At 38.2% G+C, this 26,837-nt stretch overlaps 1 protein-coding gene and 1 pseudogene across 3 annotated transcripts in view; both read left to right on the top strand.

Moving 5' to 3' along the window:
* Nucleotides 1–26,837, top strand: part of Dennd1a (DENN domain containing 1A) — a 463,593-nt gene that overhangs the window by 34,045 nt on the left and 402,711 nt on the right. For all 3 annotated transcript variants that reach the window (XM_090330613.1, XM_090330611.1, XM_090330612.1), the window contains exon 2: nucleotides 3,956–4,026. In XM_090330613.1, coding sequence (XP_090186739.1) covers nucleotides 3,956–4,026 — 71 coding nt within the window. The remainder of the gene's footprint in view (nucleotides 1–3,955; nucleotides 4,027–26,837) is intronic.
* On the top strand, nucleotides 22,615–23,316 carry LOC150065942 (STING ER exit protein-like; annotated as a pseudogene).

The following is a 26,837-nucleotide window of genomic DNA, read 5'->3' as shown; positions in this document are numbered from 1 at the left end:
ATATTATATGTCCCAGATTATTTGGAAGAACTCCATTAATCTACATTAATGTTTTTTTTTTTTTTGGTCAGTCATGGGGCTTGAACCCTGAATGCTGTCCCTGAGCTCTTCAGCTAAAGGCTAGCACTCTACCACATTGAGCCACAGTGCCACTTCTGGTTTTCTTGTGGTTAATTGGAGATATGAGTCTCACTGACTTTCCTGTTTGGGCTGGCTTTGAACTGTGATCCTCAGATCTAAGCCTCCTTAGTAGCTAGGATTATAGGCATGAGCCATCAGTACCTGGCCACGTTAATTATTCTTAAGAACATGTTCACCAGTCTAGCTGTAACAGTATGAGAAGTATACTTGCTAGAAGTGCTAAGTTTTGGGTCCTACTGTATAAACTCTGGAGGTGGAGATGGAGTATTTATTTGGTCAGATATTAAGGAATCATTACATGCTATGACACCATAGCTGCTTTCATCCAGCCGAGGAAGCTTGACTAAAGTTACCAAGGTTTGGGGATAAGTATAATTCAGAAAATAAAAGATACATAGTATGATGGAAAAGTTATTTCTAAGGAGGGCAGTATAAGTTTAGTATTGAATTACAAGGAGCTATCTAGGTGAAGATCAATATAAAAGACCATAAAACAGGAATAAATTTGGTGTGCTTGAGTGGTGGGAGAGGCCAGTGTGGCTGGAGTTCAATAGATATGGCTAAATAAGTCTGAAAAGTGGAAAAATCCCAGATCATGTAGTTTTTATAAGTTTTCTTTTCCCTTTATTTTTTAATGTGGAAAAATGCACATAAAGTTGTTCTGCTTTAACCTTTTGTTGTTGTTATTGGTGGTCATGGGGCTTCAACTCAGGGCCTGGACACTGTCCTCCTTGAGTCTCTCTGTGTTCAAGGCTAGTGCTCTACCACTTGAGTCCAGTACCACTTCCAGCTTTTTCTGAGTAGTTTATTGGAGATAAGAGTCTCATAAACTTTTCTGTTTGGGCTGGTTTCAAACTGTGATCTTCAGATCTCAGCCTCCTGAGTAGCTAGGATTATAGGGGAGAGCCACAGGCACCTGGCTCCTTTAACCATTTTTAAGCGTTCAGTTCAATGGTATTGAGTGCCTCCATATAGCTGTGTACCACGATCTAGCTGTAGAACTAGAAGAATGAATATGTGGAAACCTTTGAGGATGTTTTAGCAGAGGGCTCACATAACATGAAAGCATTACTGTTTGCTAAACTCTGGGGTAAAATCATGAGTGGTGGGGTTCAAATATGGAGACCCATCAGGTGAGCAGTGCTGTAATTGAGGTGAGATAAAGGTGATCTATCAAGGATGCTAGTATTATGGGTGCTGGGAAACTGAGGTGCTTGGGGTATTTTGATGGCAGTCAATGGAATTTGCTGCTGAAGGTGCCCTATAAAGCACTGAGTCAAGGATAAATCTGCTTTGCCAGTTTGAAGAACTGATATAGTTTAGGAGATAAAGGTTTGGGGAAATTAGAAGGTTTGTTAAAATTAGAAATACTTATTAGTTATCTAAGAGAAAATGTTGAACTGACAGAATTTGGAGTCTGGTAAGAGGTTAGGTTGGAGATAAGATTTTGGGGCTTGTCAGCATCTACTTCAGTAATGAAAGCCGCAGTACTGAATGAGATAATCTAAATAGTAAGTGTAGACAGAGTCCTCTTGACTTAATTTTTGAACAGGACAGCTTACAAGAGAAGGAATTGGCAAAGAAGCAGTGGGAGGAAGGAAGAGTATGATGCCTGGAAGGAAAGAGAAAATGGCATTTTCAAGGACTAGGGCAAATCCATCAGCTTTGTGAAACACTAAGGCTTAAACAAACATCAGAAATTGTTTATGGTAGCACCTGTTAGCCATGTGGAGGCTTTTTTTTGGCATCTTTGACAAGTTTCAGTGAGTGGATTCAGAAGCTTGGTTGAGGTGTGTTAAATAAAAAGGGCAAGTAGAGAAACAAAGATAGGGCATTCTTCATTTAGAAGTATTAAATCTATATGAAATATCTTTAGTGTTTTAAAATTTGGAATATAACACCTTACGTTTATGTTTTATTTCATTTTTAAGAAGGCATAAAACCAAATTTATATAACTAGTTTTTGAGTGAAAAAGTATAGAAGTTCTGAAGAGTGTCCGTGGGGTTCCAAGGACATGCAGAGCACATTTTGAAAACAGTTTTAATCCAGATGAATGAAATTCTGAGATGAAATTGAATTAGTTGCCAAATAGTCTGAAGAAAACTATTTTCAGGATTTGGAAGTTTTCCTGAAGGCTTACAAATTATATTATCTATTATTTATGAAAGATGACCTGAGAGCCTACCTTGTGGTCTTGACTGGAAGGAATGTCTGTACATGGTATTTTCTACAAATGTTTGGTGCCAAAGGATGCCACCTTTGCCAGTCATTTTGTACTTTCTCACAGGGAAAGATTTTTTAAGGATTTCTTGAAATCTTTTTGAGCAAGATATTCTGATTTAATTTTTGATTTATTTGTTTATTTTTTTGGTGTATTTGACAAGGTATATTTAAGTGTTTTGAATTTGAGTGCAGCCCTCTCTTTCAAGGTACTTATGTAAAGCTTTTTAACATTTCTGTTCATTGAAAAAATATTCTTCCTAACTAGCTTCCCAGTTTAGAAAATGAATTATTCTTCTGAGGAAGTAGAGGACATATTACCATAAAAATCAAATTATTTTTCTGAGGAAATAGAGGACATATTATCATAAAAAATCTAAGGTGACATTATTTATTAGATAAACCATTATTTTGTATATTAGGGAGAAAAATGCTGCCATTTGCACTTGTATAATGCTATAGTAAGAGATGAGAAAGCATCAGAAATCAAAATTGATGTGAAAGTCAGTGAAACAGAATTTAAGAGATAGCGTAGTTATTTTGGAAAGTAGGCTTTACTGGAAAATTCAAAGCATTTCTTTAAATTTAAAATAAATACTACAGGGGCTGGGAGTTTGGCCTAGTGGTAGAGTGCTTGCCTAGCATGCACGAAGACCTGGGTTTGATTCCTCGGTACATAGAAAAAAGCCAGAAATGGTGCTGAAGCTCAAGTGGTAGAGCTCTAACCTTGAGAAAGTCCAAGGACAGTGCTCAGGCCCTGAGCTCAAGCCCATGACTGGCCAAAAAAAAAAAAAAAATACTACAAAGTAACACAAAGTTTCTTATTGAGCTTTATTATCAGTTTTCAAATAGATTTGTTATTGATATTTGAAAGTATAGTATCTTCTGCTGAATATTTAATCTATAACATCTTTACTGTAGTTCTAAAATTAAACAGAAAACACAATATAACTACAATATTGTTACCATTTAGAAAGAATTCTGAAACATGTAAATATTTATCATATAAGACAAGATTATAAAAACATAAAGAAACATATTTTATCACATAAAAAAGTAAATGAGTATAACAGTGAACATTAGCATATGCCAGTGCCGGTACTGGTGAAAGTCCCTTTGTATCTTCAATGTAGATTGACACTTCATCTTCATCTTCTACTATAGGATACTGGTTCTCAATTCAGTCGTTAAAACTTCTACATAGCTAAGTTAATTTTGTTATGGAGTATTTTATCCTGGGGTGTGGAAGAGAGTGCTTCATTGTACTAGCATCACCTTAATCTGAATTGCCTCAAAATTCTGCTGATGGCTTTGGGGATTCAGCTGTGTAAATCAGAAATAATGACTGTCACATTGTAGTAATAGTTCTTATTATATATCATGCCTAGATAATTTTTTTTCTTACATTTCCCACCAGTTCTTCTAGTTAGATACTTTTAGTTAGATCAGGAAGATTGTAGTTTAAAAGAAGCTTGTTTGTTATGTTGTGGAACTAATGATTTTAATCAAGATCTGTCTTATACCATTCCTTAATGTTTTGCTGATGATACGTATTCAATTTTTGCCAATAATCACTATCTATTTCTTTTGTAGGCAAAACCCAGAAACCACATTTGAAGTATATGTGGAAGTGGCCTATCCTAGGACAGGTGGCAGTCTTTCAGGTACTTTGCTTATTCAATTATAACATGGTATTTATTGTATAAACCACCACATGCATGGAAAATATGTCAATAATCTTAATGAACTGTTAGCATTTTTAAGTAAACTATACTTTTAAGTGTGTTTTTCCTTTTTATGCCCATATCATCACAAGAATGGAGTTTGAACTGAGTCACTGCCTTAGCAGGCTTGCAGTATAGCTTTATTCATTGTAATCATTGGGTCTTAGTTTTCATCTGTCACAGATACCTTACTAATGAGCAAGGCTTAGAATTAGGTTATAGGATGGAAGCTAACAGAAAGGGAATTCTCTGCTGCTAAACTGAAAGGAAATGCTTGAAACATGGACTTGGAAAACCTCTACTTTTTTTTAGATTAAAGAATTTATTAACATTGATTTTTTTTTTTTTTTTTTTTTTTTTTGCCAGTCTTGGGCTTGAGCTCAGGGCCTGTGCACTGTCCTTGGACTTTCTCAAGGCTAGAGCTCTACCACTTGAGCCTCAGCACCACTTCTGGCTTTTTTCTATATGTGGTACTGAGGAATCGAACCCGGGTCTTCATGCATGCTAGGCAAGCACTTTAACCACTCGGCCAAACTCTCGGCCCTTAACATTGATTTTTACATCATATTTCAAATGACATATTTAACAAAGAAGTATTCAAGAAGGGAATCTATATATACAATCACTGGCACTTAAATTTTAGAACATAATCAAAATTAGGCTAATCTATGTAATAAAACTTAAGTCTATAGAGCCATAGATTTTTATGTCTATGTAGTTGTGTTTATATTTCCAATACCATATCCATAGCATTGGGTATGCAAATATTGAGTCCCTGCTCTTGTACTGTTTGGATCTAATAGCCACATATTAAGGATACCATGTGCCTTTTGTTCCTTTGGTCTTGACTTGTCTCATTCAACATGATTCACTCTAGATTGATCCACTTCCCTGCAAATGCCATTATGTAGAATGTAGAATTCCATTGTGTGTGTGTGTGTGTGTGTGTGTGTGTGTGTGTGTGTGTGTGTGTGTGTGTGTGTGTGTGTGTGTGCATGTGGTACCCAGGAATTGAACCTAGGGCTTCATTCATGCTAGGCAAGCACTCTACCACTAGGCCATGCTCCCGGCCCGTGCTTTGCTTGTTTTTCTTTTTCTTTTTTTTTTGGCAAGTCTTGGGCTTGAGCTCAGGGCCTGAGCGCTGTCCTTGGACTTTCTCAAGGCTAGAGCTCTACCACTTGAGTCTCAGCACCACTTCCAGCTTTTTTCAATGTATGTGGTACTGAGTAATCAAACTTGGGTCTTCATGCATGCTAGGCAAGCACTCTACCACTAGGCCAAACTCCTGGCCCTGGTTTTTATTAACTTTTAAGGTATGTTATATCTCTAATAAAAACATACTTTATACAGTGATCAGGTATTTCAAATAATACTTAAAAATTAGTGACATGTGAGAAAGGCTGATGAGGAATATTTCTAACTTTAAAAGACAGCTCTTTGGTCTATCAATTGAGGAATATCTTGTGTCATCCATAAAAGAGATAAGTGATATCTTAGTTCTACTTAGAAATTTCATTATGACGTCTAAAGATTTTATAAATAAAGTTTCAGTATACAAATGAACTGGTTCTGCTTACTTTTTTGGGAAATGTATTAGATTTCATATTTGCTGTTACCCATGAATAAGATATTATTGAATATTTGATTATAGACAACTTTTTCTGCTTCTGTAACCTTCTTGTATTTAATAAGACTTAGTATGTTTGTCTTTTCCTGATACTTTTTTTTTGTCAGTCGTGGGACTTGAACTCTGGGCCTGGGCGTTGTCCCTGAGCTCTTCAGCTCAAGGCTACTGCCCTACCCCTTGAGCCACAGCGCCACTTCCTTCCTGATACTTTTTGCTGCATTATTTTTGCTTCAGATGATTGCAAAGAATCTGTCCTATTACTAAGTCTTTTGTTCTTTGGATCTGTATCTCTAATGTGTGCCAAAGTATCTGGGCAAACTTAGATATAAGCCTATACTGTATTATTGTCTGGGCATAATCTTTTCTTGATGTTTGTTTGCTTCCCCCTGGAGGGATTAAATCCCTGCTGTGAGAAGGTGGGTTAGAAAGCACTGAAACTACTTTATGGGTCTTTAATTGGAAGACTTAGTATACATTTTGTTCTATAAACTTGTGTGGGTGTTTTAGTCTTAGAATTTTTTTTTGCATACTGTAGTACGTTATTCTCATGGCAAATAAAAATATATATACTAAAAAGTTTGAGGCACTTAACACATTGGCAGATTATTCTAATGTATATTTTACTATTCATCTTTAAAATTTCAGTATCTTGCTTGGTAATTAATTCTTGAGGTATGCATAAAATTAAAAAAATTACAAAGAAGAGGGGGAGGGAAACGGGTACCAAGACATGTGAAAGGGTATCAATGTATGTGAATTAATGCACCTTCTATCTGGCAAATATCATGTAACCCTTTTACTAATTACAATAAAAAAAAAATCTGGGTGAAAGTTCTTCACCAAAAAAAAAAAAAATTACAAAGAAGAGAAAAAAGTAATACCTACTGTTAATGTTTCTTCCTATTTTTTCTTATTTCTCTGTGTGTATGTATAGATAAAATATATAGTTTTTTTTTCTGAACTGCACCTGTGCTTTTGTTACTCTCTTCTCCCCCCCCTCCCCATTAGACCTTAAGTTTTACCTAGAATTTATCTATTATATACCTTTGGAAAAAATTGTATTATTTGTTATCACATTAAGTGGATGTGCAATACTACAGTTGTATGTTTAGATTACTTCTATGAGTGTATGGTAAGTGGTGTCAATGTAATTATCCCATTATTGTTTAGTATAATGCTTGTCGTTTAAGTATCTGATTAAACAAAAATTGGGTCACTTTGAATAGATCTTTGATCTGCTTTTATTTATTTTTGCCATTTCTGAGGTTTGAGCTCAGAGCCTGGGCACCGTCCTTGAGCTTTCTCAAGGCTAGAGTTCTAGGTCTTGAGCCACAGTACCACTTCTGGCTTTTTCTGTGTATGTGTTAACCAAGTAATTGAACCAGGGCTTTGGGTATGCTATGCAAGCACTGTACTGCTAGGCCAAACTTCTGGCTCTCTGCTACTTTAATCTTTATTTCCCTCTATTCCCCCACTCCCACCCCGAATTTTGGGGCTTGAACTCAGAGCCAGAGTTGCTGTCCCTTAGCTTTTTTTTGCTCAAGGCTGGTGACCTTGAATCATAACTCCACTTCTAACATTTTAATGGAGATAAGAGTCTTAGGATTTTTCTGCCTGGGCTGGCTTTGCACAGTGTTTCTCAGATCTCAGCCTCCTGAGTCAGTAGGATTACAGTCTTGAGTTACCCATGCCCATCTCTGTTCTCAATTTCTTTTTATTCTGGGCCTGGGGCTTGAACTCGGCCTGAGCTCTGTCCTTGAGCCTCTCTATGCTCAAAGCTAGATACAGCAGCACTTATGGCTTTTTCTGTTTATGTGGTACTGAGGAATTGAACCCAGGCTTCTTATATTCTAGGCCATTAAGTTACATTCCCAGCCCCTGTTCTGAATTATTAAAAATTTTAATTCTTTCTCTTCTCTTCCTCCTTTCCTTGCTTCCCTCCCTCTCCCACTTCCCTTCTCCTCCCTGCCTTTTTTTGTGTTATTATGCCAAGTTCCATTTTTGTGTACTCCAGATAGTATATTTGTTTAGGAATTCATCTTTCCATAAGGATCCCAAGGGTCATCCCATGCTGTGAAAGCTTCTAAAGAGGATGCATTCAGCCTGTGATCAAAGGTCTCAGAAGAGGGTGCTCTTGCAAGAAAGATCAGCCTGCAAGGTCCCATGATCTAGCCATGCAGAAAGTCTGAAATGTTTTCAATGCAAGTGTCTCATTACAGCTGATGTCTTTGAGCCTGCTATGGGTACTCTTTCTGGGTAGATGCTTAAACCTGGGAGACTGGCAGTGTCAGCTTCTTCATAGCACTCTGCAGAACCACCTTTTCCTGTGTTCAATTTCCTTACAGCATTTTAATGTGTTAGCTCCATAGCCCATGCTGACCTTAAACTTGTACCTTAGCTGAGTGCTGGGATTGTAGGTCTATACCATCATTCCCAGTTCTCAATATACTTTTTAAATTGATTTGATAAAGTTAGTGTAACTTGGCCAGGAGTTTGGCCTAGTGGTAGAGTGCTTGCATAGCATGCATGAAGACCAGTTTTGATTCTTTGGTACCACATACATAGAAAAAAAAGCCAGAAGTGGTGCTGTGGCTCAAGTAGTAGAGCTCTAGCCTGGAGAAAGCCCAAGGACAGCTCAGGCCCTGATTTCAAGCCCCCAAACTGGGGAGAGACAGAGACAGACAGAGACAAAGAGACAGAGAGTCTTTTAGAATTGTAGTTTCTTTCACTCAGTATTGCTGTAATAATGATTATTTCTTTAAACTAGAAGTGAGTCCAGTAAGAGCTCATTATAATAAAACATTTTCTACCACCTAATGAAGTTAGAAGTGCTACGTCAAATATATAGGTATGAAATTAGGGCTCCATGAGGGCAGAAATTGCCTTCATTGAATCTGTATAGTTAAGAAGCTAGAAAGTGCCTAGTAAACAGTAGGCCCTCAAATATTGAGTGATTAAACCTTAGAGATGGGAAGTTAATTGCGCAAATAACAGAATTAGGACTTGAATTCTTGTCCAATATTCATTTAAAGATTTTATATGAAGACTGTCATATGAGTTATGCAACATTAAAATCTATGCAAACAGTGAGTTCAGTGACTTTTTTTTTTAACCAATCTTGGGGCTTGAACTCAGGGTCTTGGCACTGTCCCTAAGCCTCTCTGCGCTCTACTACTTGAAGTCACAGTGCCACTTCTGGCTTGTTCTGCTAGTTTATTGGAGTTTAAGTTTATTGGAAATAAGAATCTTGCAGACATTCCTGTCTGGGCTGTTTTTGAACTATGATCTCCAGATCTCAGCTTTCTGAGTAGCTAGGATTACATGTGTGAACCAGTGGTTCCTGGCCTTGCTGAATTTTTTTTTTTTTTTTTTTTTTTTTTTTTGCCAGTTCTGGGTTTGAGCTCAGGGCCTGAGCACTGTCCTTGGACTTTCTCAAGGCTAGTGCTCTACCACTTGAGCCTCAGCACCACTTCCAGCTTTTTTCTATGTATGTGGTATCGAGGAATTGAATCTGGGTCTTTGTGCAAGCTAGGCAAGTAATCTACCATTAGGTCAAACTCCCAGCCCCTTAATTTTTTAAAAAATAATAGATTGTTGGCTGGGTGCTGGTAGCTTATATCTTTAATCTTAGATACTCAGGAGGGTGATCTGAGGATTGCAATTCCAAGCCACCCAAGGCAGGAAAGTAGCTTTAATTATCACCAAAAAAAATAAAAATAAAAAATAAAAAAAAAATCCCTAGAAGTGGAGCTGTGGCTCAACTGAGAGCTACCCCAGAACTAGTACCCACCCCCCAAAAAAGAATCGCTATGTGTGTAGTTTTGTTTTGTCTTGTCTTGTTTTTTAATTGTGCTGGCATGAACTCAGGGCCTTGGCACCATTTCTGAGCTTTTCTGCTCAGGGTAGTGCTCTGCTACTTTGAGCCACAGTGCCACTTCTGGTTTTCTATTTAATTGGAGATAAGAGTTTCATGGGGACTTCTCAGTCCAGTCTAGCTTTAGATCTTTAGAGCTCAGCCTCCTGAGTAACTAGGATTACAGATGTGAACCACTGGCACTTGGCTTGTGTGTACTTTGTTTTTTGGGGAGGGGGGGTTCGTGGGGCTTGAACTCGGCCTCAGCACTGTCCCTGAGCTCTTCAGCTCAAGGCTTCTGCCTTACCCCTGGGCCTGGGCATTGTCCCTGAGCTCTTCAGCTCAAGGCTACCACCCTATCCTTGAGCCAAGCCCCACTTCCCATTTTTTAGAAGTTAATTGGAGATAAGAGTCTCTGGTCCTTTTGTGCCTAGGCTGACTTTGAACCTTGATCCTCAGATCTCAGCCTCCTTAGTAGCTAGGATTACAGGTAAGAGCCACTGTGCCTGGCTCCTTGTGTGTACTTTGAAATTTATAAAACAATTTTCTTACAAATGCCAGCCTCAGACCTACATTCTCTGAGAAGAAGGTATGGAAAAGGGCACAAATAGCACCTTTATGCAGTTGCAGGGATTAAATTGGAATACTTGCTGCATGGGACTTGAAAAATTCTTTAGAAATGTGAGTGCTGGTGGCTCAGGCCTGTAATCCTAGCTACTCTGGAGGCTAAGACCTGAGGATTGTGGTTCAAAGCCAACCCAGGTATGAAAGTTAATGATATTTTTACCTTGAGCTGAAGAGGTCAGGGACAGTGCCCAGCCCCAGAGTTCAAGTACCATGAGAGGTCCCCCAACCCCCCGAAAAAAAAAAAAGAAATGTGAGCTGTTGTTGTTTTGAATTAATTTAGTTTAAGGCAAGAGTTTATGTATCTATAGAACTCTGCTCCTCAGCAGTCATTATCAAAAAGTAAGAAAGTAAGTAAAAGTAACATAGCCCAAGTATACTTCTGAATCTCTTCATTAAACTTAAATCCTTTATTCAGAGAGAGACCCTTAGCTTACCCCTTAAGTGTTTTTGGTATGGCTGGAGGATTTGTCTGTACTATGTGTTCAGCAAATTAGTGATTATGTTGATGCTAAATCATCAGGTTTATTCCAAGTGGAAGCAGCTAAAGCTGACTTACACATAAAAGGAACTTCATTGGTTCCAAACACAAAGCTTTCTAGAGGTTTCACTACATCTTCTATTCATGTTTTCAGAAATTTGCCTTTTCTTTAATTCTTTTTTGCCTGTCCTAGGGTTTGAACTCAGGGCCTGGGCACTGTCCTTGAGCTTCTTTTTGCTCAAGGCTAGCACTGTACTCTCTTGAGCCACAGAACCACTTCCAGCCTTTTCAGTTTATGTGGTACTGAGGAATCAAACCCAGAGCTTCATGCATGCTAGGCAAGTACTCCACTACTAGGCCATATTCCTAACCCCATTATTTTATCTTTATCTCAACATCCTCTGTCTTCTTCTTTGTTTAGTTCATTTCTGGATAGATGCTTCTAATACAATGACAGATATGTACTAATGAACCCAAGCTTATATTCTACCAGTTTGACAAAAGAGTGTCTTATAGTGTTTTGAGCCATATTGTTAGGTAGGGTTGATTATAATAGACTTATTTGGCTTATGTGTCCATTCTCTGATGATCTTTGTTGATAGATGAGAGAGAGAGAGAGAGAAAGAGAGGAGGGAGGGAGAGAGAGAAAGGGGGGGAGGGAGGGGGGAGAGGGAGAGGGAGAGAAGTGTGTGTGTGTGTGTGTGTGTGTGTGTGTGTGTGTGTGTGTGTGTATCTATCTATTCATGGGTTATTCAATGTTACCTGGATCCCATAGTCTGAGAATGGAATATGGTAGTTCTTCAGAGGAAAGTCTGGGGTTGTTAATGGAATAAAGGTTGGATGCTGAAAAGATACATGTTAAAAAGTGAATATGCATGATATTCTTCTAAAAAAAGCAGAGAAATATTTTAAATGAAACACGCTGAAACACTTTCATTGCGAATGATTGAAATTCCAATGATTAGGGATGTAGATCTTTGCTTGGCCATGGTGGCTCACATCTGCAATCCTAGCTACTTAGGAGGCTGAAATCTGATGATTGAGGTTCTAAGCTAGCTTGGGCAGGAAACTTTTTGAGTCTTTAACTAACTACCCCAAAAAGGGGGAAGTTGAGCAGTGGCTCAAACAGTACAGTGATAGTTATGAGCACAAAAGCTTAGGGACAGTACCTAGGCTCTGAGTTCAAGCCCCAGAATTAACAAGAATACAAAACAAAATAAGCATAGATCTTCAACTTTCCTGAAAAATACCATATACCACATAAAGCTGATTTTCCAGCAATCACTTGATTGCAATATTATTACCCACCTAATTCTTTGTTCACTTGCTCTTCAAGCATTTCACTGTAGACTCAGCATTGTGCAGGACTGTAAATCATGGAGTGCTAGCTTTACAAAACAGAAACTAGGCCATGTGTTTTAAATGCTTAGAAGAATTTGAAGAAAACAACAACAATAATAATAATAAAAACCTTTGGAAAGTTTTATTCTAGCTTTTGAACTTCTTTTGGTATTATTTTACAACACAGTTTGCATCTCATCCTTTTGGGTACATTGAAAACATGTAGTCTGCCAAAGGCTTTCATTAGAAAAAAAGCTTTACTGAAGATATCACCATGAGCTTGCTTTGCCCAGCAGGAGACTTTAATAAGTTGCTCAATTTAAAGAGAGTTTTTTTTTTTAACCTTTAATGTGTTCATAGGCATTAGATATTTTTGCTATCATGAAATCCTATTTGAAGAGAAAATAGATTCACATTAATTGCTGCCTAGATAATAACAATGTCATTAAGTATCTGAGGATAATTTATAATGAAAACAATGTAATGGCCAGTCTATAGGCTTTGAAATCAGATATATTTGAGTTCAGATTCTTTTTGACACTTATTATTTGACCATGGCAAAGTTATTTAAACTGAATTTTAGCTTGCCCATGTTTTTAAATGATACTCAATCTCCTTGGCAGGTTGTTTTGTAAATTAGTGATAGTATGTATTAAAATATTCAACACAGGGGCTGGGAGTTTAGCCTAGTGGTTAAAGTGCTTTCCTAGCATGCACGAAGACCCGGGTTCAATTCCTTGCTACCACATACATACAAAAAAGCCAGAAGTGGTACTGAGGCTCAAGTGGTAGAGCTCTAGCTCTGAGAAAGTCCAAGGACAGCGCTCAGGCCCTGAGCTCAAGCCCAGGACTGGCAAAAAAAAAAAAAAAAAAATTCAACACAGGACCAGGTACTACCTAGATATGCTTGTGTAGTGACAGGATCATCTCTAAATTAAAAAACAAATAAGAAAACTCCCTGCAGTTATGTCAGTAAGAGAGTAAGTATTTTGATACATAATGATTATTATATGAAGATATGAAAACTTGTTGGGCATCAGTGGCTCACACTTGTAATTGTAGCTACTCAGCAGGCTGAAATCTGAGGATAGTTGTTCAGAGGTAGTCTGGGCAGAAAATGAGACTCATTTCCCTACAGTTAACCACCAGAAAACAAAAAGTGGAACTGTGGCTCCAAGTGGTAGAGTACTGGCCTTGAGCACAAGAGCTCAGAGTCAGTACTCAGGACCTGAGTTCTATCAAAAAAAGGAGGAAAAAAAAAAAAAAGATATGAAAGCTTACTTAATTTAAAGAAAATTATTTAAATTGGCTGATCTTCTTATTTATAAAGCATAGGATTTATTTTGAGTTGTTCTCAGACTAACACTGGGCATTTTGACAATTTATGATCAACCCGTGAGCTTTTTTCTTCTTTTTCCATTTGTATGTCATAGTTTAACAAGGATCCAGTGATTGGTGCTTAGTAGCTGAAATTTTTATTTAAATGTTCATTTGTAAGATGATCTAGAGGTGAAAAAATAGACTAGTATAGCTGTTTATTAAAATGTATCATTTCTGGAATATGGTCTCTAGTATACATTTAGCCCAGCTTTCCATCCTTAACAGTAATAACCTCTGGTACTCAGAATAATAGAATTGGCTTCTTAGTCATGAAAGGAAATTTTCACTAGGTTTTACTTATCTTGAAAGAAAAAACTGACAAAAATATTTGGGACTTACTACACAGACTAAAATGAAAAATACTGTATTTTCATCATAGTTCTCAATGATATTGAAAAGCAGCTAAACAACAATTTATGCTCCTTAAAACACCTTGCCCTGCCAGGAGGGATTGCTGCTACACTGTTGATGGGAGTGTAAACTCATTCAACCACTCTGGAAAGCAGTATGACCATTCCTCAAAAGATTAAACATACAGCTCCCCTATGACCCAGCAATTCTACTCCTTGGCATTTACCCAGAAGTCCAGAAACAAGGACATACTAAAGCCACTAGCACAACGATGTTCATTGCAGCATTTTTTTTTAACCACAACGAAGATATGGAAGCAACCCAGATGCCCTTCAGTAGACGATTGGATCAAGAAGATGTGGTACTTATACACAATGGAATTCTATGCTGCTATCAGAAAGAATGACATTGCCCCATTTGTAAGAAAATGGAAAGACTTGTAAAAAAAATCATATTAAGTGAAGTAAGCCAGACCCAAAGGAGCATAGGCTCAATGGTTTCCCTCATTTGTAATAATTAGTACACATCTAGGATTCTTTTAGCAGAAGATTACAATAGCTCAAAACCTAGGTACATAAGATCAGATAGGATGAAACTAAATGAAAGGGTCTCTAGGATGTGAAAACAAGAGGTTTGTCTTGTGTGATTATTGTTCTTAATGTACTATATTATTTTTCTTCTCTTTTATTTACCCTTATGGCTAATCTCATATTGTTATGGTATCTGACTTTCTTAGCTGGTATATGGTATATGTGTTTATTTGAAATAGGGAAAGAAAGGGGAAAACAAGATGATTGGGAGGGGGTGGGGAGAGGAAAATGGGGACAAAAACTTGAGGATCCATGTGTGTGAAGTAATGTACCTACTACCTGACAAATGTAACTGTAACCCCTCTATACATTATCCCGACAATAAAAAACAAAACAATAAAAAAATCTCCCCAAAACACATTGCCCTGGAAGACACATCCTCCTCCAATATGATACAGTGAAATTTGATCTCAAATCAGATTTGTTTCTTTATTCTTTTTTTTTTTTTTTTTTTTGCCAGTCCTGGGCTTGAGCTCAGGGCCTGAGCACTGTCCTTGGGCTTTCTCAAGGTTAGAGCTCTGCCACTTGAGCCTCAGCATCACTTCCCGCTTTTTTCTATGTATGTGGTACCAAGGAATCGAACCTGGGCCTTCGTGCATGCTAGGCAAGCACTCTACCACTAGGCCAAACTCCCGGCCCCAGATTTGTTTCTTGAATGGCTTGTATGACTTTGGATCAATGACTTAAGAAGCTTTCTTTTAGTTTCTTGAACTATAAAATGGGGATGTTCAGAACATAGTGTTGTGAGTATTGTATGAGAGAAAAAGAAAAGAACACAGAATACATCATTATACCTCTTTTTGGAGAAAGAGAGGTTTTGATTCTTCAGACTAGAAACTGAAGATCATTAGAAGTTTGACCTGGTGGATCATCAGCTGATTTATGGTGGGTTTGTGATTCTGTTCACTTGGTAACAGAGCACCGAGTTGATTCTGAAGGAGTTCCTGGCCCAGGGCCTTTGAGATAGCCTTACTCAGTTTGTTTCTTGCCTTCAGCAGATCCAGCAAGTCCTAGCATGCATGAGGGTCCTAGGTTCAATTCCTCAGTACCACATAAACAAAGTAATAATTTCTCTTATGTTTGCTAAGTGCAGATGCAGGTGACACAAGATTTTATTTGTGCTTCTCTGGGCCTGTTGAAGGATAAAAGCTCTGGTCTAGACCCAATGTAAACTGAGATATGAAACTGAACTCTATTTTCTACCCTTGTTTTGAAAAACAAGGGGAGAAATATCATTGATTGAAGTGATTTATGTCCTGTGTACTTGGGAGCCAGAAGTGAAGAACACAGTTTAAGATGAGGCAAAAGGTACCTGAAACTCCATTTCAGCCAATAACCTGGGTGCAGCGGTCTATACATCTCAGCTTAAATAGTACCAAGGTCCAGGCCAGTTTGGGAATAAATATGTGAGACACGTTAAACAAAGAAAAACCAAGCAAAAGCAACCAGGAGTATGCCTGAACTTGTTAGAGCACCTGTCTTCACAAGTTCAAAGGTCCTGAGTACAAACTCTAGTACTGCTTTCCCCTATCACACACAGTTCATCATCCATCCAACAAGTTTTATCCTTGTGGTAGGTGTTACAGATGGGTCCTAGAGGAAGGAAAACATTTGAAAAGTAATGAAAGAATATTTGTTTGTTTTTTTTGTTGTTGTTGATAAAGAATATTCCTTTCTGGGCCAGGAGTTTGGCCTAGTGGTAGAGTGCTTGTCTAGCATGCATGAAAACCCAGGTTTGAGTCCTTGCTATAACAGACATAGAAAAAGCCAGAAGTGGTGCTGTGGCATGCAGTAGAGCTCTACTCTTGAGAGAAAGCCCAAGAACAGGAAAGCCTAAGCTCAGGCTCTGAGTTTAAGCCCCAGGACTGGAAAAAAAATACTTTTTGATTAGTTTGAGGGAGATCCTGTGCAATCATTCTCCCTCCACAAAGAGAGCTGGTGCTCTCTTGATTTGATTCTCTGATGTGTCCCTATTATCTAATACCTCTTAGTACCTGTTTGTTGATGCTTAACAGGGAAGCCTTCTATATTTAGATTAGCTTTTGCAGTCTTATCATTTTTCAGTGGGTTGAATGACTGTTCCATTCTCTTTGTTTAATGGAAATCAGCATGTAGATCCAGGAATGAGGGCATTTTGTTAGAACTAGGAGTTTGTTGTCATTTTCTTTCTAGTGATTTTTCTGGAAAATGTTATTCTGCTTTTTCTATGAGCAGATGTGCTTAGGATGAATAGTTTAAAGGAAGGCACACACATTTGTCCCACCGTCAAGGCATGCCTTTTCTTCTCCATTTAGTAAGTGTCCATCAGACTTCTCCCAGTATAATGAGGCATTTACCCCAGGCCTTGACAGCAGCTTGTACTTTTTGCATTTTAGGCTTTTTCTGCCACTCCTGGGAAATTGCCTGGTGGTCTGGCATCATGGGATTTGTGTCACGAAAGGCTGTTTTTCTGCTCTTACACTTCCTGGCAGAAGTGTAAGTGTGGTGGGAAGAGCTTTGGACTTGGATCTGAATTATGGCTCTGTAGCTAATAGTGGTTTGATCTCAAGGAAGTTCACCCCCCTCCTTTTAAAAAAAGAAATGGGTTGAGTTTCTTATATGCAAGGTAAGTTTGATAATCCTTTTCTTTTAGGGTTGCCAAGAGGATTAAATAAAATACTAACTCTAAAACAGTGCTTAGTCAGTTTTCTCTCTTGTCAAATCAAATCAAGTCCTTGTTTCTCACTCTTTTCAGCCTCTTGACAACAAAAAGACAGTTTATTATTTTCCATAGCTTGGGAGGACTATAGAGGCTTTGAAATTCTTGGTAATGATTGCCCCCCTCCCCCCTTTTCTCTTTTGGTGAAGCAACATGGACATTTGTTCAAGTACTTCAGCTCCTTGGAAAACTTTTTTTTTTAACGTTAATTAAAAAAAATCATATAGTTAAAAGTCTTCCAGAATTTGAACTTATTATAGTCAGGATCTTGACCATACTTAGGGTAGGGTGGGCAAATAAATACATGTGTAGTGAGAGAGATATTTCAACTTGCTTTTTGTAACTTTATCTTTGCAATGCAGTGTGCCAAAAGTTATTTCTCCTTAGGGAGTGCCTCTTTCAACAGTTTGTGAAGGCAGCATAAATTCTCACTTGTCCTCAAGGAAGATGGTAATACAATTTAGTACAACCAAACTTTTTTCTTTTTTAAACTTGTTAGAAACCAAATGTGATTGCAGTAGCAAAGTTGTCAGCACACTCAGTTTAACAAGTGTGCTAAGGATTAGTAAAGGAAATGTAGTTTACTCTGCAGCTTTTATGACAAAGAATTTAAAAGGTTTTGCTCTAAGCCCCACCATGTGTTTCTTCCTTTTCTCCAAACATACCTCAAAGTTGAAAAGAGATGAATCTCTTAGGGAGAAACTATTAACTCTGAGGGAGTTTATCTTTGTTTGAGAGGAAGCAAAGCATTTACATTTGAATTGACTTTGAGTGTAGCTTGTGCCCTAATCTCAGAAGTTGGGAAGGAGTTTAAGTACTTCCTACTTTGTGTCTGTTCCTTGTAGTACCATCTTAATTTTCTTCGGATTACAAATTTTGTAGTTCTCAGTAAGCAAACTTCTGGACTACTGAACTTTGACTATGTCTAGAAACAATTTCTATATATCTTGAGAAGGGTCATTGGCAAACATTGTCTCATTTTGTTTTTTGCAGCACTTACTAGTTACCAAATTAAAATGCTATAAAAGACAAAAGACCTCTATATAGCTCCTTTACAATAACAATGAAAATAAAGAACAAAGGATTGCAAAAAGTTTGAGAAAGTGATAGACTACAGTTATTTCTGTCATTCCCACTTCTAAGTTTTGAATATTACCAGTGGACAAACTAGCAATAGTTTAAATGAGAAAAAGATCTCAGTTTTTAACACAACATTTTCATTAGTTTCTGATGGCTAGCTACAACAGAGGTTTAGAATCAGTTCTTTATTAGATATGCAAATTCACTCCTTTTTGAAACAATACAAGTTTTTTTTTTTTTTTTGGTAAGGTTGTGGACTTGTCTTATGGGAAGAGGGATGGGGGGAGACTTATAATGAAGTTTGAAGCCAGGACCTCATCTTGTTAGGCAAGTCTACCATTGCAGATAAACCCAGCTGAATTTTTTGGACTTTGAGGACAGGTTGGGTAGGAAGGTAGAGGAACAGAGAATAGTGAGAAGGACTGTGTCAAAGAGAAACTATATTATGGATGAAAATGACTTCTTTAAGTCCCAAATCCATAAGAAACCTCAAAGTGATCTATTTTCTGAGAGAAAAACAGAAAACAACTGGCTGTATTTGTAGTTCGCTCTAGGATTAATTTAAATACCATTTAAGAAAGTCACATTTTACAGAGTTGCTTTTAATACCTATTTTTCATTTTAATGACCAAGTTTTACTATTCTGTTTTATTTGAGGAACATTTCTACTGATAGAGGATTTAGGTCATGTTAGACCAAACACCATAGAAACCATCTTGCTAAAGATTTGTCAATGGAAGAAATTCTTTGTTGTTTGCTCTCTTGTTTTGCTTGACAGCTGGACTTTACTTTTATATTGGCTGTAAAATCTTTACCTCATAAGGATAAAATGTTCCTGGTGAAAATTTGTCTCTTTGGCTAGGGTTTCAGAGCATTCAGGCTAGCCACAGACACAGGGTGTGAATTATATTTTACAGATGTCAGGTGAAGGAAAGTTGTTGGGGTTATGATTTAATTCAACCCAAAGACTATTTATGTATTTCTGTGTTGCTCAGGCCTCAACCTCCCAGTCTTCTTGCCTCAGCCTTTGAGGTCCCCAAAGCCTTTAAATCAGAAGAATAATTAAAAAATCAGATATTAATATGAGCAGGGGTATCAGTATGTGAGAAGTAATGCACCTACTGTCTGGCGAATATAACTGTAACCCCTCTATACAGATAGTAAGTTAGGACTTGGGAAACTAGCCTCTCTGTTCATTTCATAGAGCTTGGGACAAAATTTTTGCTTTTGCTCAAAGAACCTATGTTGTATGGTACTAGCTTGAGAATGATTTCTCTGGCCTCTGCACTGGACATATTTGGAAAAGAAAGCCTCCTTGCGTTGTGTTTTAAAAAAAAAAAAGTGTTTGCAAGTGTGCTTAGAAAATGGCAGCATTTATTGGTCTTGGCTGTCAATGTCTGCTACTCCTGACTGTGTTTAACCAGAAAGGGAAACTCAGAGTAGAAAAAGTCTCACTCCCAAGACTTTACAAGAAAACCCCTCTTTGTTGATTTATATATATATATTTTAAAGGAGCTTGACATCTTCATCAAGTTCACAGTGGGCTTGCTTTGTTTGCTTTCTCTTGAATGCTTGATAAGATTTTTCTTCTATTGTTTTGTGCAGCAAGAACAAATCTTTCCATGGCAGGGGTGGGTTTTTTGTAAATTCACAATATGGTCATTGTCTGGTGGTGAATAATTGTGGCTGCTTTTTGTACAACCAGAACTAAGGCTTTGGCTGTGAACAGATTCCTTCTTAGCGTGAAAAGGGACTAATCCATGTAAATACAGCCCCCAAATAAAGCTTTACAGAAAAAGGGGAAGGCCGCTAAGCAGGAGGGCACAGGTCAGCAATTTAACCTTTAACCTAACAAATAAGAAGCATGAAAGTTCCAGAATTGGTTTACAAAAGAAAGCTCCTGTGATCTGTCAGTTTTTCTTTTCAGGAGGGAACTGGGTGAGAGATCTGACTGACAGCTAGTGCCTTTTAACTGCAGAGTGAAATTAACTGCCAAATTGAAACTTGAATATTTGAAGGAGAATTTTTCTTAAATAAATTGAGGTGACAGAATAGCTGTATAGGCCTCGGTCAGGGTCTTATGTGGGATCTTTACCCTGGAAGTGTGGGTGGGTGGGGGAGGTTAGGGTTTAAGATCCAGCTACAGTTAGTACCCCTTACAAGTTTAATAAAAAATCTGTGGTCTGACTCTTATCAGCCAAATTAGACATGAACTTTGCAGTTTAAGGCCAACTGAAGCTCTTTCGCCTTTTCTGGTATTAACACTGACATCCTTTGTAGACTTTTCATGGCTCTATAAATTAATTGCAGCCTTTACTGAGCTTTTAAAAATGTAATTAATGTTTTCCCCCAAAGAGCCGTCTTGAGATTTCATAACATGTACAATACTTACAACTTGATGCCTTATTGGAAACTCATAATTTGATACACAGAACTCTGGGAAGTGAGGTTGAAGGCTGCTTTCAAGTATAGCTCTTTTGTTCCTCCCATTTCCAAGTTTTTAGGAGATACAGTTGAGTAAACCAAGGCAGTAGCAAGTGAAGCTTATTGGGCAGTGCTTTGGGGAAATGGGAGGTTGAACAAAACGATGGATTGTCTATCTTCTAACTGGGCTACAAGAGCTAATAAAATAAGGTTTGTGCTAAGTGGGGAGTTTTATGTTGTTGTATTCATTTACAAACTTTGCAAACAGTTTGTATTTATTTAATCACAACAGGTAATCTTGTTAATGAGTGTTAGTTTTTGCTTGAAGCTCAATGCATTTGAAGTCAGCTATTCTCTCTCACTATGGAGAATTCTGTAACTGATAAAAATTTAATTACCGAGTTATTCAGATTAAAAAGAAACAATGAACTAATGACTTTAAAGTTGGCTCCCTGTAGATGAATAAGAATAATAATTATTCAGTGTATCTCTACTGTGGAAACAAAGGACCAGGGATGATACTGATTGAGTTTTCTTGTTGTTGGTGGTGCATAAGTGTTGGGTGTTGAACACTTACTCTTTCTAAAGGTGTATTGGATTCCATTAGCTTCCCCTAAGTTTAAAGGAACCAGTACAGCACAAAGCTGCAGATTATGAGGAGCATCTAGTTAAACAGCCCTCCTGACTTAGCTCGTAAGCTTCCTCTCATTTCCCACTGCTTTTCTGGTTACTGTAATTTAATGCTGTTAACTAAGCAATTTTTTTTTTTTTTTGCCAGCTCTGGGCTTGAGCTCAGGTCCTGAGCACTGTCCTTGGACTTTCTCAAGGCTAGAGCTCTACCACTTGAGCCTCAGCACCACTTTTGGCTTTTTTTTCTATGTATGTGGTAGTGAGGAATCGAACCTGGGTCTTTGTGCATGCTAGGAAAGTACTCTACCACTAGGCCAAACTCCCAGCCCCCTAAGCAATCTTTTTAAAAGCACAACTGAGACTATAGTGTCATCTCAAGCTAAAGCCAAGCTCAGTAGGAAGTCTTCCACAATCCATCTTCAGTTTATCTAGTTTCATCTTAATCATCTCTGTTCCACCTAAATATGTATTTCTAACATATCTCAACTTAGTCTCATGCATGTTTTCTATTTGCATATTACATTAGAAAGACGTAAGAAGGGCTAATATACGCAATTATGTTTTATATGTTATACAATAATATGTTAACGTTTATATTACATATACACAGATAAATATATCTGTGTATATTTTTATTTTTGATACCTGTCTTGGTGCTTGAACTCTGGGCCTGGGCACTGTCACTGGGCAGGCCAGCACTCTGGCCAGCAGTTGAACTACACTCCACTTCCAGTTTTTTGGCACTTAATTGGAGATAAGGGTGTCACAGACTTTCCTGTCTGGCCTGGTTTTGAACTTCAATCCTTAGTTCTCAGCCCCTCCTGAGTGCTAGGATAAAAGGCATGAGCCACACGCGCACAGTTTGGGCTAATATTTTTAACCTGGTCAATGTAATGATGCATTGAAAATTGCTGGTGTTGCATAGGCTTTTTTTTGTTAGGCAGTGCGTGCGCATGCGCGCGTGTGTGCTTGTGCGAGACACACACACACACACACACACACACACACACACACACACAGGCACACACCAGGGTTTGAATTCAGGGCTTTATACTTGAACGATTCCTCAGTCCTTTTTCTGGTAGAATTTTTGCCCAGGACAAACGTTAGACTTGGATCCATGCTAGGATAACAAGCATATAACAGCCTTGTTGTTGAGATGGAGGTCTCATTAATTTTTTACCCTGTTGTCCTCAAACTGTAATCCTCCTAATGTTTGCCTTCTGGTTAGTTGGTATTCTAGCCACTATTCTAGTCACTGAGCTTGGGTTCTTTTTAATCTTCACAGTAATCAGACAATATGAGCAATGTTTACTAAGCGCTACTCAGCAAATATTTGAATGTATAATGAATAAATGAGTGAGTGAACTGCATAGTCAGAGAACTAGAATTTTGGGTGTCACTACTGCACAACGCTCCTGCATAGTATTCCGTCAACTCCTCTGAACTATGCCAAAAGTAATGTCCTGGTCAGCTGTCTGCTTGGATACCTGGGACTGAGAGGAATATTACAATGATGAGAAGTCCCTCCATGTCTACTACTGTTTGTCTGGCCAGATGGTTCTGGTGTTAGATTGTTCGAGAAATTACCCATGAGGTCCTGGGACTGATCCTGTGTGATTGATGCTGCCAAATATGCTTACAAGTTTTGTAATATATGAGACCATGTATCTTCTGAGACCTGAAGGCATTGAATGATGACAGTACAGGAAGATGTGTGCAAAATGCAGACTGCCATTCTTCTACCAGTCCCAACTGAAGAATGAAGGCTCCTGTGATCTTCATTATGGATGGAGCAGTAGTGAAGTTTGTTAGGGTTTGGGAAAATATATATATATTATATAATACATATATATATATATAACTTAGTATATATATTATATATCAGAAATAAAAGTCTCCTAAGAAGGTGATGATAACCAAGAGGTCTAAAGACATGGGCAAGTTCAGCTCTGTTACTATGTCTTCCATTGATGAAGAGGAAGAAGAGATTGAGGCTAGGGAAGTTACTCCTATGTACAAAATGCCAAAGCAATTGAAAAACACTTTGTGTGCAAAGGTAAGAGCAAAAGGTGATGCAAGAGCTGCCTGAACTGGAAGCCAAGAAAATGGGAAATGAATGGGACACTGATTGACAATGAGTTTAAATGACCAGGATCTTTCTCAGCATCCAAACAGCTTTTTTTTTTTTTTTTTGCCAGTCCTGGTTTTGGGCTCAGGGCTTGAGCACTGTCCTTGGATTTTCTCAAGGCTAGCACTCTACCACTTGAGCCTCAGCACCACGTCCGGCTTTTTGCTATGTGTGTGGTACCGAGGAATCGAACCCGGGTCTTCATGCATGCTAGGCAAGCACTCTACCACTAGGCCAAACTCCCGGCCCCAAGAAAATAGCTTTTAGATACACAGATTGGTTTCTAGTTATCAAGGTGAAGGATTTAACTTTGCTTCTCATTTACTCTTGTATTGAGGTCTTCAAGTCCATTTGACCTGTTTTTTGTTTTGTTTCTTTGATGTAATTTCTTTAGCAGTGTAAAAACTTTATTAATATATAAATGATTTTTTTTTTTTTTTTTTTGGTGAGTCATGGGGTTTGAACTTGGCCTGGGCACTGTCCCTGAGCTCTCCAGCTCAAGGCTGCCTTCCTACCCCTACCCCTGGGCCTGGGTGTTGTCCCTATGCTCTTCAGCTCAAGGCTACCACTCTATCCATCAGCCAAGCCCCACTTCTCTTGTTTTCTAGGGGTTAATTGGAGATAAGAGTCTCCAGTCCTTTTGTGCCTAGGGTGGCTTTGAACCTTGATCCTCAGATCTCAGCCTCCTGAGTAGGATTACAGACAGGCATGAGCCACCGTGCCTGGCTTCAATGATTCTCAAGTGTATAATTTTAGATAAATAATTTAACTTATCTAAATCTAATGGTGAACCTAATTGCTAATCTGTATAATTAGATTCATACCCTGCCTTGCTTATTATACTAGATGGTATGAAGACTGAATGAAATAATATATAGTAGATAAAAATGCTTTTCAAGCTGTAAACCCCATGTAAATATTACTATTGTCTAGTCTTAATTCATTCTACATCCCCTAATTTAGGATGAAGTATTAATAGGTGTAGAATTGTGTTTTAGTTTCTGGAAGGACATTAGAATGATCTTATTCACATAATGTTAATGTATTCATCTATTTTGATAGAATGCAGAGACATCAGACCTTGTTTTCTTTCATAAAGAAAATGTCAGGAAGCTGGGTGCTAGTGGCTCATGCCTATAATCCTAGCTACTCAGGAGGCTGAGATTTGAGGGTTTTGGTTCAAAGGCAGCCTGGGCACAAAAGTCCCTGAGACTTTTACCTCCAATTAACCTCCAGAAAACCAGGGGTGATGATGTGGTTCAGGTGGTAGAGCACCAGCCTTGAGCTGAAGAACTCAGGGACAGTGCCCAGACCCAGAGTTCAAGCCCCCATGACAAACCAAAAAAAAAAAAAATGTCAGGTTCATACTTACAGTAATTGTTAACATAGCTCATCCAAATATGGGGCTTAGAGGCTTACTTGGATATATATTCTTGAGTGGCTCTCAAAATCCTTAGAGCTCTAATTGCATTCTAGCTCTGTGAATTACGGAATTTTTTGGAGGTTATTGTTTATATATTTCTTTCTGGGGGGGGGGCCTTGAACTTGAGCACTGTCATTGGGCTTTCTTCAAGGCTAGCACCCTACCACTTGAGCCACGGCACCACTTCCAGCTTTTCTATGTATATGGTACTGAAGAATCAAACCCGGATCTTCGTGCATGCTAGACAAGCACTCTGCCACTAGGCCAAACTCCTGACCACTTTTCTTTACATTTTATATGCTATTGTTATCCTTAACATTCTTTTTCCTCCCTTTGTTTGTACTTCCTTGGTTTACACGTACTTTTTTTTCATTCTTTTATGTCTATTATTTTTATAAGTCATTTCAAATTGTTTATGGAATGTGATGGAATATAAACTCTGCCAGTGTGATTTTAGCCACCTCTTGGTTTCTACTGTCACCTACAGACTTATAATTGCTGTCTGTGCCTTTGGCCCAGACTTGGAAGTGCTGGTTGTAAGGTCTGGTTCCTCAGCTTTGTCAGCTGTTTCTGCATGTCCCACAGGCATCTGCACCCATGCATGCATGCACACAAGCATGCTCACACACACATACATGCTTTCTGCATTGCTAGCTGCCTACCAAAACAAATAATCCTGAACTGCTTGTTCTAGTCCAGTATCTTGTTTACAGTTAGTATTACTCTTTCATCTGCTAATGCCAGAAACCTGATTGCCTCTTCCTTATACACAATTAGAATATATATTTTCAAGTTTTAGAAAAGATTTAAATATATTTAAACCAAGCTCATAGTTCCAGCAAAGTAATTACACTGCCAGAAACTTTCCTACCTGTTCCAATAGAGAATAAGTTGATTCTTGTACATAATGACAATATGATCATCGGAAGGAGGAAATGAACATTGATGATAGTCCTGCTCTCTACTCAGGGTTTTTTGACAGCTGCCCCAGCAATATTCTTTGAGCACAGTTCATTTCAGAATCTCCTGTTACAGAGAAATTTCATTTCTTAGTCTCTTTAAGTCTGTAACAGTCTTCAACAGTCTTCAGTCTTTCCTTGATTTTCATGACTTTGATTTACATTTGCAGATTGCAGGCCTCAGTTTGGTTTTGTCTGATGTTTCCTTTTTGGTAGACTTAAGTATCTTTGAAACATCATAGAAGTAATGCTATGTTTTTCTCTTTATATCAGATAATATATATTTTTTTCCTTGGCTAGTCCTGCGGCTTGAACTCAAGGCCTGGGCATTGTCCTTGGTTGAGCTCTGCCACTTGAACCACAGCACCACTTCTGTTTTTTTCTGTATATATGGTACCTAAGAATCGATTCCAGGGCTTTGTGCATGCTAGGCAAGCACTTTACCACTAGCCCATGCTCCAGGCTCTGTATCAGACCATATAGTTTTATTCTATAAAGGTATTGTTTGCCAGGCATTCTATAAGATATTGTTTACCAGGCTTTTCTATTGAAAAGTTACCCCTTTGTCATTAATAGGAGTTTATTGCTTTGTGGGGAGCACTTTAAAATTACTAAAATATGACATTGTTTACTAAACTTCATTTATACGACTTTGATCTCATTGTCCACCCCCCATTTTTTTTTTTTGCCAGTCCTGGGTCTTGACTCAGGACCTGGGTACTGCCCTTGGGCCTTCCCAAGGCTAGCTAGCACTCTATCACTTGAGCCACAGTGCCCCTTCTCGTTTTGCTGGTGGTTATTTGGCGATAAGAATCTTACGGTCTTTTGTGCCCAGGTTGGCTTTGAACCTTGATCCCAAGATCTCAACCTAGGATTACAGGCATGAGTGCCCAGCAAAAAAAATTACTCGTGTTCTTTTGTACATCAGGGTAGAGCCAGTTCTATCCTATTCTGTATTTGTAATTGTGTGTGTGTGTGTGTGTGTGCGCGCGCGCGCGCGCGCATGTGTGTGTGCGCGCGCGCGCATGTGTGTGTGCATGTGTGTATGTTTGTGTGTATGCATGCCAGTGCCAGTCCTAGGGTTGAACTTAAACTATAGCTCTATTTCTGCCTTTTTTTTTTTTTTGTAGTAAAACTGGAGATTTGGAGATAAAAGTTC

This window comes from Megascapheus bottae, chromosome 3, assembly GCF_031878675.1.
Source record: "Megascapheus bottae isolate mThoBot1 chromosome 3, mThoBot2.hap1, whole genome shotgun sequence".
NCBI classification, from domain to species: domain Eukaryota; kingdom Metazoa; phylum Chordata; class Mammalia; order Rodentia; family Geomyidae; genus Megascapheus; species Megascapheus bottae.
The sequence above is the reverse complement of the archived record's forward strand: the minus strand, read 5'-3'. Positions and strand labels throughout refer to the sequence as shown.